Below are 12,365 nucleotides of genomic sequence, written 5' to 3' on the forward strand. Positions count from 1 at the left end.
CAACTTTTTTGTGGATATGAATTTGACACTGATGCATTCAAGGCTTTGAAGACGCCTCTTCTAGCGTAGGTACGCTTTCGTATTCAAAAGGAATGCTCGCCATTACCAGAGGAAAAATTCAAGGTTGTCTTAGAGGTAATAGACAGATAGGCTTAGATGGCAGAGTCCAGGATTTCATGGGGCAGAGAGCCAAATTTACATCTTGTGTTCCAACCAGATGCAAATAGATTCTGGAAAGCATATTAAAGTGGTTCACGAAATTCAGGGTATGCTATAACATTTAACTCTCGACCGACTCATTCGACGATAGAGATTTTAAAGAGATGGCAGTCTAGAACAGAGGTACAAGACTGACATGTATAGAAAGGCCACAGAACAACAAGCTCATATAAACTAGTGGCTCATACTTGAGCAGGGCAGGAGATCGCTCACTCTGATACCATGTTAAACACACACATGGCAGCAACAGAAGATGAATGATAAACATGAGAGTACTTCTATTATTAACAAATGATATACATTTATAGTACATTGTGTAACTGTTGGGTTCCACATCCCAAGGTCTCTTGGACTTCCTTAGTCTATTTTGCTTCCACGCTAACCCATAGAGGATTAGGTGTCCAACAGTCTTCATAAATCAACCCAATAAAAGTCTTCTCCTAGATCAAACTCTCTTCCACAAAATCCTTCAACTGACAAATAAAGTTTGCTACCATAAACCCTTGTGCTACTAATTTCCCTCTTCATAGAGCTTAAGGTTGCTCTGATACCATGTTAACATCTAAATACCATATATGATCTATTTCACGCAACAATTATTTTATACCTATAAATCTATGTTAGGCAATAAATGTAGAAAATTTGTGTATGTTGTAGCCCTTCCTAGTTTCAAGTTTTTGCATAGGTTTAATGCCCAAACCCCATCATTACATATGACTGGTAGAAAATTAAATTTATGTTCAACTTGAAACAAAAGACTACACTACTCTTTTCACTTCAACAACTCACACAAGAAATTTATGCAAGCACACAAAAATTATATAGTGTTTTTGGTTAAAGGACCTTGAACAAACGCACAAGGGGAAAACTAGTCTTCAAGGAGTATATTAATTTCTCTTAAGGAAATTTGTACAACAGAGAAGCAGTCAAACTTATCTCCCTTTTAGATAGAAGATGCCACTACCAGGTAACAAGGAAATTCGATCCCCACTGCCAATGCCTTGTTTTCTGTGCTAGAAGAGCAGACTTTAACTCAGAAATTCTGCCCTCAGACAACCTTGAAATACTCACTGATGAAGCCTTGAGAAACTCGATGACTGTCAACTCTTTTTCTCGGTCTCCTACCTCTTAAACTCAACCTATTAACTCTCCTTTATTCTTGGTATGGTTCCTCTTAAAAACTCAGCCAGGTTTCCATGAAGTCTTGGCCTAGAATCTCTCCTTAAGTTTTGGTGTGAATACTCCTTAAGTCTCGGCTTGTAACGCGTAGAAACTCAGTCTGGAACCTCTACTTGAGAATCCCGGGATTCGTGCCAGTCATTTAATGCTAAAAACTTAGGTTTCCCTTGAGCTGTATGTTGCTTCCTTTCTCTGCAATCTGAATCGTTGCTCCTTGCTCTCTAGCTCTCCTTCTCCTCTTCTCAATAGCTCATGAGAATAATGAATGAGCTTCTCCTTTCCTTTTCTCCTTTTTGTCTCTCCAAAAGATGAGGACCCTAACCCTTAGAAATCAAGGGATGATATTAAATCTCAGCGCATGAGATCGATGGATGAGACCAAGTCCTCCACTTGACCCCTTCCCTCATGTGGTCCCCCTCAATTAATGAGCCTCCTAGTACTTTTTAATGTTTTGTACCATGTGCACTTTTTTTCTCATAAAGTCACTTTTAAAACATAAAAGTCACTTTAATATTATAAAGTGTATTTAGTACTTTTCTCATAAAGTCACTTTTATAACACATGTGACTTTAATAAATTAAAGTACATAGTACATTTCCCATAAAAAGTACTTTGCTCCTTGACATTAATAAAACTCATAATGTCACTAGACAAAAGGGTCATTAATGTGTCTTCTTAGGCCAAAAGGATAAATGCACTAGGAAACACCTCCTTGGTACCCTTATTTTCAACAATAAATTAATTTTTTGAATTGCTGAAAATAAACACATTGGTATTTTTAACCTTTCCCAATAAATTTGTAGCAAAATATACTCATAAATCTTAGCCACAAACAACACGTAAATCTACCCACTTAAATTTTTCTTCACATTATTTTATCTGGAAAATTTATGGTCTTGGCCCACAAAGAAATACACAACAATTAGAACAATAATTGAATGTGTAATTAACCGATTGGATTTTGGCGCAAGAGAAATTCAACCTTGGAAAATCTTGGCCTCTACTTGTGAATTTCATCTCCTTTAGTTGTACGACCTGTATAATGGGAAAACTCACCCTTGGCTAGAAACTTAGCCTCCTCGCTTGCTCTACGCGACCTGTGATGGAAACTCAACCTCGCTTCAGAAACTTGGTTTGCGCAAAAAACTTGGCCTCCTCCTTTAGGATCTCAACCTCTGTCTCCAAATTCTCGGCCTCCACTAAATTCCTCTTCCGGAAAACCGTTGTTGCACACTTTTCTTTCTCTTCACTCAATGAGCCTCTCACTCCTTGAGAAAATATCTTCCTCAATTACAATGTTGTGTCTTCATTGTCTCCCTTACGTTCCCTTTATAATTTGTCATCGAACCAAATTCCTAATTGGCAAAGTGATAGAGTGTTAGGATTAAATTCTAGCCCTCTTAGGTCAACAGTGGAGATTAGATTTAAGTCACTTAAAATAATTAAATTGTTTAACCCTAGAAACTTTAGCCCAATAGCCAACATAATCAATCAATTAATTAATATGCTTTTCCTAGGTTAAAACTTAGGAAATAAATCTTAATACTTGCTTCTCCAGAACAAGCACCAAAAGAAGGCTCTTTCTTGCGTGCTAGACAGTTAGCATATGTAGAAGATATTCAATGCTGCCAACATGAACATGTGGCATGTAAGGTACATCTTATGAGGAAGTTCTTGATGCATTGCTAAAGAATAATGCATCTAAGCTAAGTTATTGGATCTACTAGATGCAGGTCCAAGATTTGCATTTTTGTGGCTTGGATCTTGATCTAGGTCAATCTCTAGTAGGATCCAAACACTGATGGATCTGGGAGGGATTTGTTTGAAATTTTAGATATACCCACACATGTTGAACAACTTAAGGCAACTGCTCACATAGATTAAATATCCACACACCAATATTTATGCGGTGAAAACCCTTAAAGAGGAAAAAAATCTGTGATCCAAACCAACAAAACCACTTGATGTGATATATTATTAACAAAAATAAATAGTTACATGATCATCAAATTTTTACTAGTTTTTGAGACTTCATCAACAATTGAGAGTCACAATCGATCATCATCGAATGACCCTCCATGCTCTATGAATAGAGATGGACCAATCGAGCGCTAAACCATAGATCAAGTGTTGTTAATATCATAGAGAAGATGAACCATCAAATCATTTATTGCTTAGAACACATTAATGACTGTTGGATTGAAACCATTGAATCACTTTTTGCCTAAAACACACTCTTGACCATTGGATTAGATAATTACCAAAGCACACTAAATAAATACTCTTTACCAAAAGACTCATTAGACCAAGTTGAATTTAACTAACTCCTAAGGTTCTAAATCCCCAAACCCCCTCCCCCTCCCCCTTAAGAACAACTTGGAATAGGATTGAAGGGTTTACAGAGGTGACACAATAGGTGTAGGAAGGAGGCATTAGAGCCTATCCCCCCTTAACAAAGCTTCTTAAACTCCTAACATAACTTAAAGCTTTGGAAACTTGACTTTTGTAATGGAATTGTTTGCACCTTGATCAACTATTTAGCAATAGAGTTGTTCGAGGATGTGAGTTTGGAGAAGCTTCCCGATGAAGTGCATGTGTAGCTCAATGTGTTTGTTGTGTTGATGTTGAATTGAATCTTTGGTCAGCTAAATGGCATTCTAATTGTCCCACTAATGTGGTTATATGCTGTTGTTGGAATTCAAATTTTGAAGGGTTTGTTGAAGCCACATGGCTTCTTGACTTGCACTAATTGTTGCTTGATACTCTACTTCCGCTCAAGAAAGAGCATGGGCTCATTTTTTTTACAAATCCAAGTGACAGGTTTAAAATCGACATTGAAAACATAGCCTGGAGTAGATTTCTAATCATTAGGGTTGCTAGCAAAATCTAAATGTTTGAAACCAACCAACAAAGGACCCCCCCTTGAACTTTATTGTATCCCAAATTTAATTTTCCCTTGGATACACTAAATACCCTATTTGTTGTTTTTTAGTGTCTCTGATGGGGTGTTTGTATATGCTAGGCAACAAGACCAACAACAATGGAAATGTTATGATGGGAATGAATCAAATACAAAGGCTACTGTTATGAATATAATAATGTAAAAGCAATAAATATAGATAATAAATAATAAACATAATAATATGTAAATAAGTAATAATTAGTTAAACAAAGAGGCATGTCTAAGGAGACATGACCATTCATAAAGGGACACCTCCTTGGTATATAGGCAAGCCCCTCACTCTCAAGTGTATCATCATTCTTATTCATACATTTTAATATATATTCTTGTATCTCAATGGAGATCTTTATATTCCAAACCTTCTGGAGTATTTAACTTGAAGAACAAATTTTTTCTTTACATTGGTATCAGAGTTGTTCGATCCTCTGGCCGCTAAACTGCTGCTTAGAGCGAGTCTGATCCAACCCTTGGCCGTCAACTCTTCGTCAACCTTGTTGTCATCATGGTCGAAGTGTTTCGCTACATGAGTTGGAGTTTCTCCATTTTCGGTCAGACTCTTGGCCACTTAAAAAAAGAAAGAAAAAAAGGAAGAATTGGAAAAAAATTATAAAAGGAAAGAGTTAAAAATAAATAAGTTATTTAATTAAAAAATAAAATAAAATAGTCTGATGTAAATTTTGAAGGAGAACATTCATATATATAAAAAGGTTCTACATTATTGATAAAAGGTGCATGATAAAGTCAAAAGGGATTTTTTACAAATATCTTTAAAACTATACGTAAGAAGAGGAAGAGTAGATAATATTATCTTGATTCTTCATTAAGTGGTTTACAAGCTCGTGGTATTAGCACAACCCATGGTAATTGTCCATGGTATTTTCAAGGTAAAAGAAGAACAAAAGGAATACAAAATCTCTCTATGTGAATGGTAAGTTTTGCTTTCATGTGGAGAAAGTTAACTGAGGCAAAGGCACATAAGTGGACATATATTTTATATTATACCCTAAAGAGATGGATAGCCACGTTTCACTAGGGTTGTAACTTTTCAAAAAGAAAAATAAAAGATTATAAATAAAAGATATATAAAGAGAAGATTTATATTATAAAGGGTATTTTAAAGAAAAGTTAGTCATAAAATTATGAAAATATATACAAGTACAAAGCGGGTATTATTATAGATGGTTACTTGAAAAGTATATAAAGGGTTAATCTAAAACTATAAAGAGACATAAGGAGAACAAGTTATAACAAAGGAAGAGTACTTTTTAAAAACATTATAATAAATATAAGGAGCAATTTATTTAAATAGATGAACTATATTAACTTTTTTTAAAGTGGGAAAAAAATATATATTTTATAAATCAAGAAGGATATTTTTATAAGAGATATAAAAGGTTATACAAGGAAAATAATATATAAGGGGTTATAAAGTTTATACATTTGACTAAAGAAAGATAAAGGGGAAATTGTTAAAGATTCAATACTAAGGTTTTAAGGAATAACAATTTTGAAGGTTTATTACTGATAAAAAATAAAGTAAAACTTGGTTCCTCCAAGAAAAAGAGTAATATGGTACAAGATTATAAAAGGAGGAAATAATAATATTTTATTATAGAGATTAAGAAGGGGTTATCTTAAAAATCCTAATTTCATCTCGAAAAAGGCAAATGTAGTCTAATTCAAAAGGAAAGGAATAAATTTTTTCCTATAAAAGTATTTCAATTGCAGATTGTAGATTAATTACATTAAAGGGAAATACGCAAGGGAAGGAGATTAATATCACTTTCAGCACAAGTCATGAGAAAAATTGCATGCAAATCAACTATTAATTCCAGAGTCAAACATAGGAGAAAGAACAAATATTTTTGGCAAAAAAAATATGAAATTAATGACTTACAACTAATAATTGACCACTATGAATGCACCTCTCAATTCCATGTCGTAACTATGTTTAACCCAAAAATTGACATCATTTTGGGTCAACCTTGGTTAAAAGAATTGGGTACGTTCATGTTAAACTTAGAAAAAAAGATTTTGATGTTTCCTTACAAGAGGAAGATGACCACCTTCTAGGATGTGACAATGAAGTCAAAACCGATAAAGCCTTCATCAGAAGACTTTAAGGATATTTCAGAATTAATGTTTCAAGATAATAAAAAAACTATACCAAAGAAGCAGAAAGAGCTTGAAGAAGTCATTTCCAGTAAAGACAAAGAAATTTTGCGCCTTAGAGAACACAATGAAAAACTACTCGAACAAGTCAAGAAAGCTAAGGCCATAAAGAAGGAACTCAAGAAGCACTTGTTGGAACAAGAAGAAGAAAATTTACGTTTAAAGAACCTTAATCAAACATTATTAGAACAAATCAAAAGTTTAAAAGATGATGAGGCTACTAAGAATAAAATCAACAATCCAGAAAGCGAAGAGGTTTTATGCCTAAGGAATCATAACCAAAACCTCCTTACACAAATAAAGAAGCTTAAACGTGACAAGAAGTCACTAAATGACAAGTTAGAACAACTTCAAGAAGTAGTATCGAAGTCTCTAGTCGTTTCAGTCCAAGTTGAAGAAAATGGAATGAATACCGATCCAGTGAATAACACAACTCAAGAAGAAGACACGTCAGTTAAAGAAAAAACACACTCAAATGTTGAGACGAAGGAAATTCCAAGTGAAGATTTTGTAACCAACTTGATGACATCGGAACCTGAAGTAAATCAGAATCTAGCCACACACATGATAAGGGAAACCAAAATAACTCTTTATCTACATCCAAATCACAAGAACAAACATCTCAATCAATCTACGAATCCGTATCACTCAGAACATAAACAACAAACTTATGTTCCGAAGAACACTGAAGTGCGCACAACTCAGTCTAGTGATAACAATTCATCACAAGTTTCCAGTAATCAAAAGATTTCACAAAAGATTAATTTAGGATGGTTAGATCCTTCCTCCATGCGACAATTTTATATATCACTCCAAGGATCATATCAACTTGTATCGACAAAGATGACTGTCTCGAGACAAGAAGACATTCGTAGCAGAAAAAGAGATCAAGCCCTTTCATCAACAAGCTTTGAGGACAAAGCTTTTTGAAGAGGAAGGCAATGTTATGAATATTATTATGTAAAAGTAATAAATATAGATAATAAATAATAAACACAATAATATGTAAATAAGTAATAATTAGTTAAACAAAGAGGCATGTCTAAGGACCGTTCATAAAGGGACACCTTCTTGGTATATAAGCAAGTCACTATACTATAAACAAACTTGCTATATATATACTATTAACAGTGTATATGTAGCAAGTTTGTGTATAATTGTTTTTCACTGTAGTACTGTTAACAAAGGACCCCCCCTTGAACTCTATTGTATCCCAAATTTAATTTTCCCTTGGTTACACTAAATATCCTATTTGTTGCTTTTTAGTGTCTCTCATGGGGTGTTTGTATATGCTAGGCAACAAGACCAACAACAATGGAAATGTTTTGATGGGAATGAATCAAATACAAAAGGCTACCAACTCATTGATGGTACTGTTAACCTTCAAATTTGCCCCTATGCAAATTTGGAGGGTTAAAGGCCAGCACATTTGATCAGGATGGGGGTTTAGAGACATGCAGATATAGGCTGGGGGTTGGTTTGCAGGGAGTTTGGTTGCATGATGGATCCACTGATGTTCGTACACAACATTGAAGAGAGTCACTATTTTAAGCAGGTCCAGTACTTTGTAGGAGATAGAGTTACAAGGATTGTACAACAGTATGGTCACATATTCGGAATGCTTATGAACTCAGAATTTCAGTGAGGTTTCTTCGAGTGACATGCATGGAAGTTACTATTTTTTGTAGGTTTCGTCTAGAGACTCGCATGTTAGAGACAATGGCATATTTAGAATCCTTGCGACATTCTTTGTCTGATAAGCTACTTATGAGTGACATGTGGCCACTTTCTATTTTTTACAGTACTTTCATGTTGATTCTGATGGTGGATTTGGACTTCTTACTGAAAGACATCCAGTGAGGATGTTTTCATGAGATTTTGAGGGTTTTCTATTTTTAGCAGTGGTTGCACGTTGGATCTTATTATGTATTCAGACTTCCCATTGAGTTTTGAGTCTGATATTGGTGGTTTTGTTAAAAACACAGAACTTAATATTTTTAGTAGTCCTTGGGAACATTGACAGCATTTTGGTTCCCCATCAGATTCTGAGCCTAATGAGTATGATATTGTGGACATGTGATCAGATTTCTATTTTTAGCAGTGCCTATTTTTAGGCATACTATTTTTAGTGCTTTCAAAAGTTTGTACAAATGCTGGACTATTGAGTGTTAATCTGTCTAAAAGAATTGACAGCTGTAGTTCTTGAAGATTTGTGTCATGTGATGATGTGTTCAAGCAACTGACAGGAGTGCCTCTAATATGGGTGATTGAGCTTACCTTCAACCTACGCTATAATGTTGTCTTGCTTGAGCTTGCATAGAATTGTATTGGAGGGTGTTACTTCTTGATGTCTAAATTCCTTACTATAACGCAATAAATGCAAAGATATGCAGAGATAAGTAAAACAAGTATGGGGTATATTTGTATGTGCTAAAAACAGTTGAATGCCTTCTAGGCTGGCATCCTACTAGATTTTGCCACATGCCTTACATGTGAGCCTGCTAACATCTACGACAGCCATTCGTGTGCTTAATTGGGGTCGAACAATCTCATAACATAGCTAGAAAAGTGGTCCGTTTTTAACATATTGCAGTTTCTTTAATTCTGATCACAGTACTCAATGACTCGAAATGGTAAATACAGGAGAAGCAATATGTGCATCAATTAATTGCTCTATGTTTTTCTCTTTTGCTTCAATCTTTAGGGTTTGAAAGTTGTATCAAGAAGAGATTTTTCATTTATACTATGTCATTGATCTTTCTTTACAAAGATGTACTGCAGTTGTCTGAACTATTTAGAAAGCATGGTTGACGTAGAAAAGAGGGCTTGAACATATTATGGTTAGTGGTAACTGATAGGTAATTTCTAGGACAAAAAGGAAAGTATAACCTTTTATAAGGGCAGGTTGTAACATCCATTTTTAGTGTACCATCCCTTGTCTATACTTCATTGTTATATGCATTTTGAAATATTGACTCAGGTTGAAATAAATCTTTTTTTAGGATTATGCCTTCTTATTTATAAAATCTTGAAATGCAGAATATATACACTGAAGCACTTGTTTCTGATCCAGCGGATGTAGAGCTACTCACTAACTTGGGCGACTGTTGTATAAAAAGAGCTGAACTTTCTTTCACATCACTAAATCCTGACCAGACAAGCATTAATAATACTTGGACGTCAGCCAGAGAATTTTATGAACGGGCATTCAGTGCATACGCGAATGCTTCTAGTAGATCTGACATTAGAGTTGGTGATGATATTGCTGGATTGCTTCAGAATTGGGGTGCAGGCTTTCTTTCATTAGCTGAGGTAAAATTTGCATTTTTTTCATGATCCTCTATGTTAAATATGCCTGACAGTTGTCCATTAGGCTGTGGTCTAGTGGTTGAGAGAGGGCGTCAGCACATCACCACACTATTGACCCGGGCTTAATCCCAGATGGGTGTAGAGCTCGAGTATAAGCTACTTGAATTTGATGGGATTCATATGAATATTAGCTAGAAAAAAAATGCCTGACTGTTGATGCTGATCGCTGAATAGATTTCCAACTTCCAAGTTATGATTTGCATCTTTTGAATTGTAACCATCACAATTTTCTGTTCTGAATCAAAATGTCCATCATGTTACAGTGGCATTGTTGATGAAAAGTTGTGCTTTCTACTGTTGCGTGTATTTTTTTTGTCGTCTTGAGTTTATTCCATGTTGTTCCAGACTTGTGAATACATCAACAGACTGGTGTTCATTAGAAGGTCCTATCTTTACAACAGCAGGTAGAGTTTGACATTAGTTTTCCATGGGTTTTATGGCCAATTGTAGGATATGATACTGTTGAATTTTCTACAAGATGAACAATAGAAACTAATTTTCTGATCTGGTAGTTACTTCCTAATGATCTTTAACAATTTCTCTTTCAATCCACTGACACTATTGAGCAATTATGCACAGAAAATCTCAACAGCAATATAGTGAAAGACAGTAGGATCATAAAGAGACAACCATGCACATTAGAGACAACAAATTTCCCCTGGGAAACCCAGACTTGAGAAAACCCAACATTTTTTTTTTTTAAATTGGCAACTAGGGCCAAACTCCATGTGGGCCATCTTATTTATGGCAACTGATATTTTTCTTGGGTTCCTCTCATTGAGAGGTGTAGGATTGATCTAAAGATCATCCGATTCTGACATGTATTCATGGAAATATGAATTCATTTGTGTACACACTCTTCTTGTGATCTCTTCCTCTCCACATGTCTTTGGGTTTTGGTGGGAGGAGAGATCCTAAGAGTCAATGCTGCCCTAATGGAGAAGGCTCTACGCTATCTTAGGAGATGGGAAAGCTTTACGCTGTCATGGAGGACAGCCCTTATCTCAGCCTCAAGAAGCCTTAACGCTGCCCCATGGAGAAGCCCTAACATAGGCCTAAATGCAGTGACAATGCTGCCCTAAACGCAGTCAAGAATGCTGCCCTAAACGCAGTCACAATGCTGTCCTAAACACAGTCAAGAATGCTGCCCTAAATGCTGTCAGAATGCTGCCCTAAATGCAGTCAAGAATGCTGCCCTAGACACAGTCAAGAATGCCCTAAACGCAGTCAAAGTGCTGCCCTAAATGCAGTCACAATGCTGTCCTAAACGTAGTCAAGAATGCTGCCCTAAACACAGTCACAATGCTGCCCTAAATGCAGTCAGAATGCTGTCCTAAATGCAGTCAAGAAGAAGACCTTAACGCTGTTCTAGGCCACAGTTTGAGGAGGGTTTTCATGTGCCCTAAGCTGCTGTCCTAATCTGTAGTCTCAAGTCTTAACCCATCCATAGAGAATGAGAAGAATAGGCCCTAGTCCTAGCTGTCAAAGAGAAGATCAAACGCTGCTTAAACACAGTCCATGGAGAGGATCCTGTCAGCCATTAGACGCTGTAAGGCTGTGCAGCAATAAGGTTGATAGGAAGTCACTGGGTAAAGATAGCGAGGACTAAAGTTTGATATGACAGCATATTTAGGTGCAGCACAATGGACAGTATGGTGCAGCACATGATGTAATAAGATGCAGCTTGGTTGTATCAGCATGGTTGTATTGACAGTATGTTTAGCATACTTGGATGGGTACATCATGATAAATGCAGTGATTGGTGTGGGCAGCATGGATGCAGTACTATGCTGCACAATGGTACAACATGGTGATGATGGGCATGTAGACATAGCAGCAACACGATGCATTGCGGCAGCTTGTTGGTGATGGGTACACCAATGATGGAATGGTGTAGCATAGTGCACAGAAATGGGTACAGTCGTGATTGGGTGCAGCTCAGTGATAAGAGCAGCTCAGTGAATGGGTGCAGCACAATGACGGGTGCAGCACGATGATGAGGTGCAACACAGTGAGGTGCAGCATGGTGATGGAGTCACCTTGGAGGATCAACATGCCTTCACCTGAGTCCAGATCAACTACCTCATGTGACATCTTCTTTGAGAAGATATCTACTCTCATTTAGATAAGTCAAAATGTTGACTTCTAATGTATATGTACTATCTCTCTCTCTCTCTCTCTCTGCTGAACTATTGAAGAACATATAAGAAGAATTGATCAAGGGTTTCCCCACATTGGGGTTTGTCCCTGGCTGGCGCCACATCTTGTGTCCTCTTGTCTTGGCTTGTCTTCTGCGATTTATGTTTATGTTCTATTTGCGTTTTACTATCATGCTAAATGTGATTGCTAATCTGGAATTGATATTGAGCTAATATGGAAAATTGAAGTAAATTTGCTATCAGCATAGAAGATACCTAAAATTAACATGGTATCAGAGCTGAGGTGAAGACAGAGCCCAAGCAAG

The 12,365-nt window shown here is 36.2% G+C and overlaps 1 protein-coding gene across 1 annotated transcript in view; it reads left to right on the forward strand.

Moving 5' to 3' along the window:
* Positions 1–12,365, forward strand: part of LOC149246963 (uncharacterized) — a 200,736-nt gene that overhangs the window by 75,958 nt on the left and 112,413 nt on the right. Inside the window, exon 5 of the mRNA XM_089458067.1 lies at positions 9,572–9,844. Within this exon, the coding sequence (XP_089314193.1) occupies positions 9,572–9,844 (273 nt within the window). The remainder of the gene's footprint in view (positions 1–9,571; positions 9,845–12,365) is intronic.

Source organism: Pinus tabuliformis, chromosome 7 (assembly GCF_031772625.1).
Source record: "Pinus tabuliformis cultivar Carrire ecotype Pingquan chromosome 7, CPIR1, whole genome shotgun sequence".
NCBI lineage: Eukaryota > Viridiplantae > Streptophyta > Pinopsida > Pinales > Pinaceae > Pinus > Pinus tabuliformis.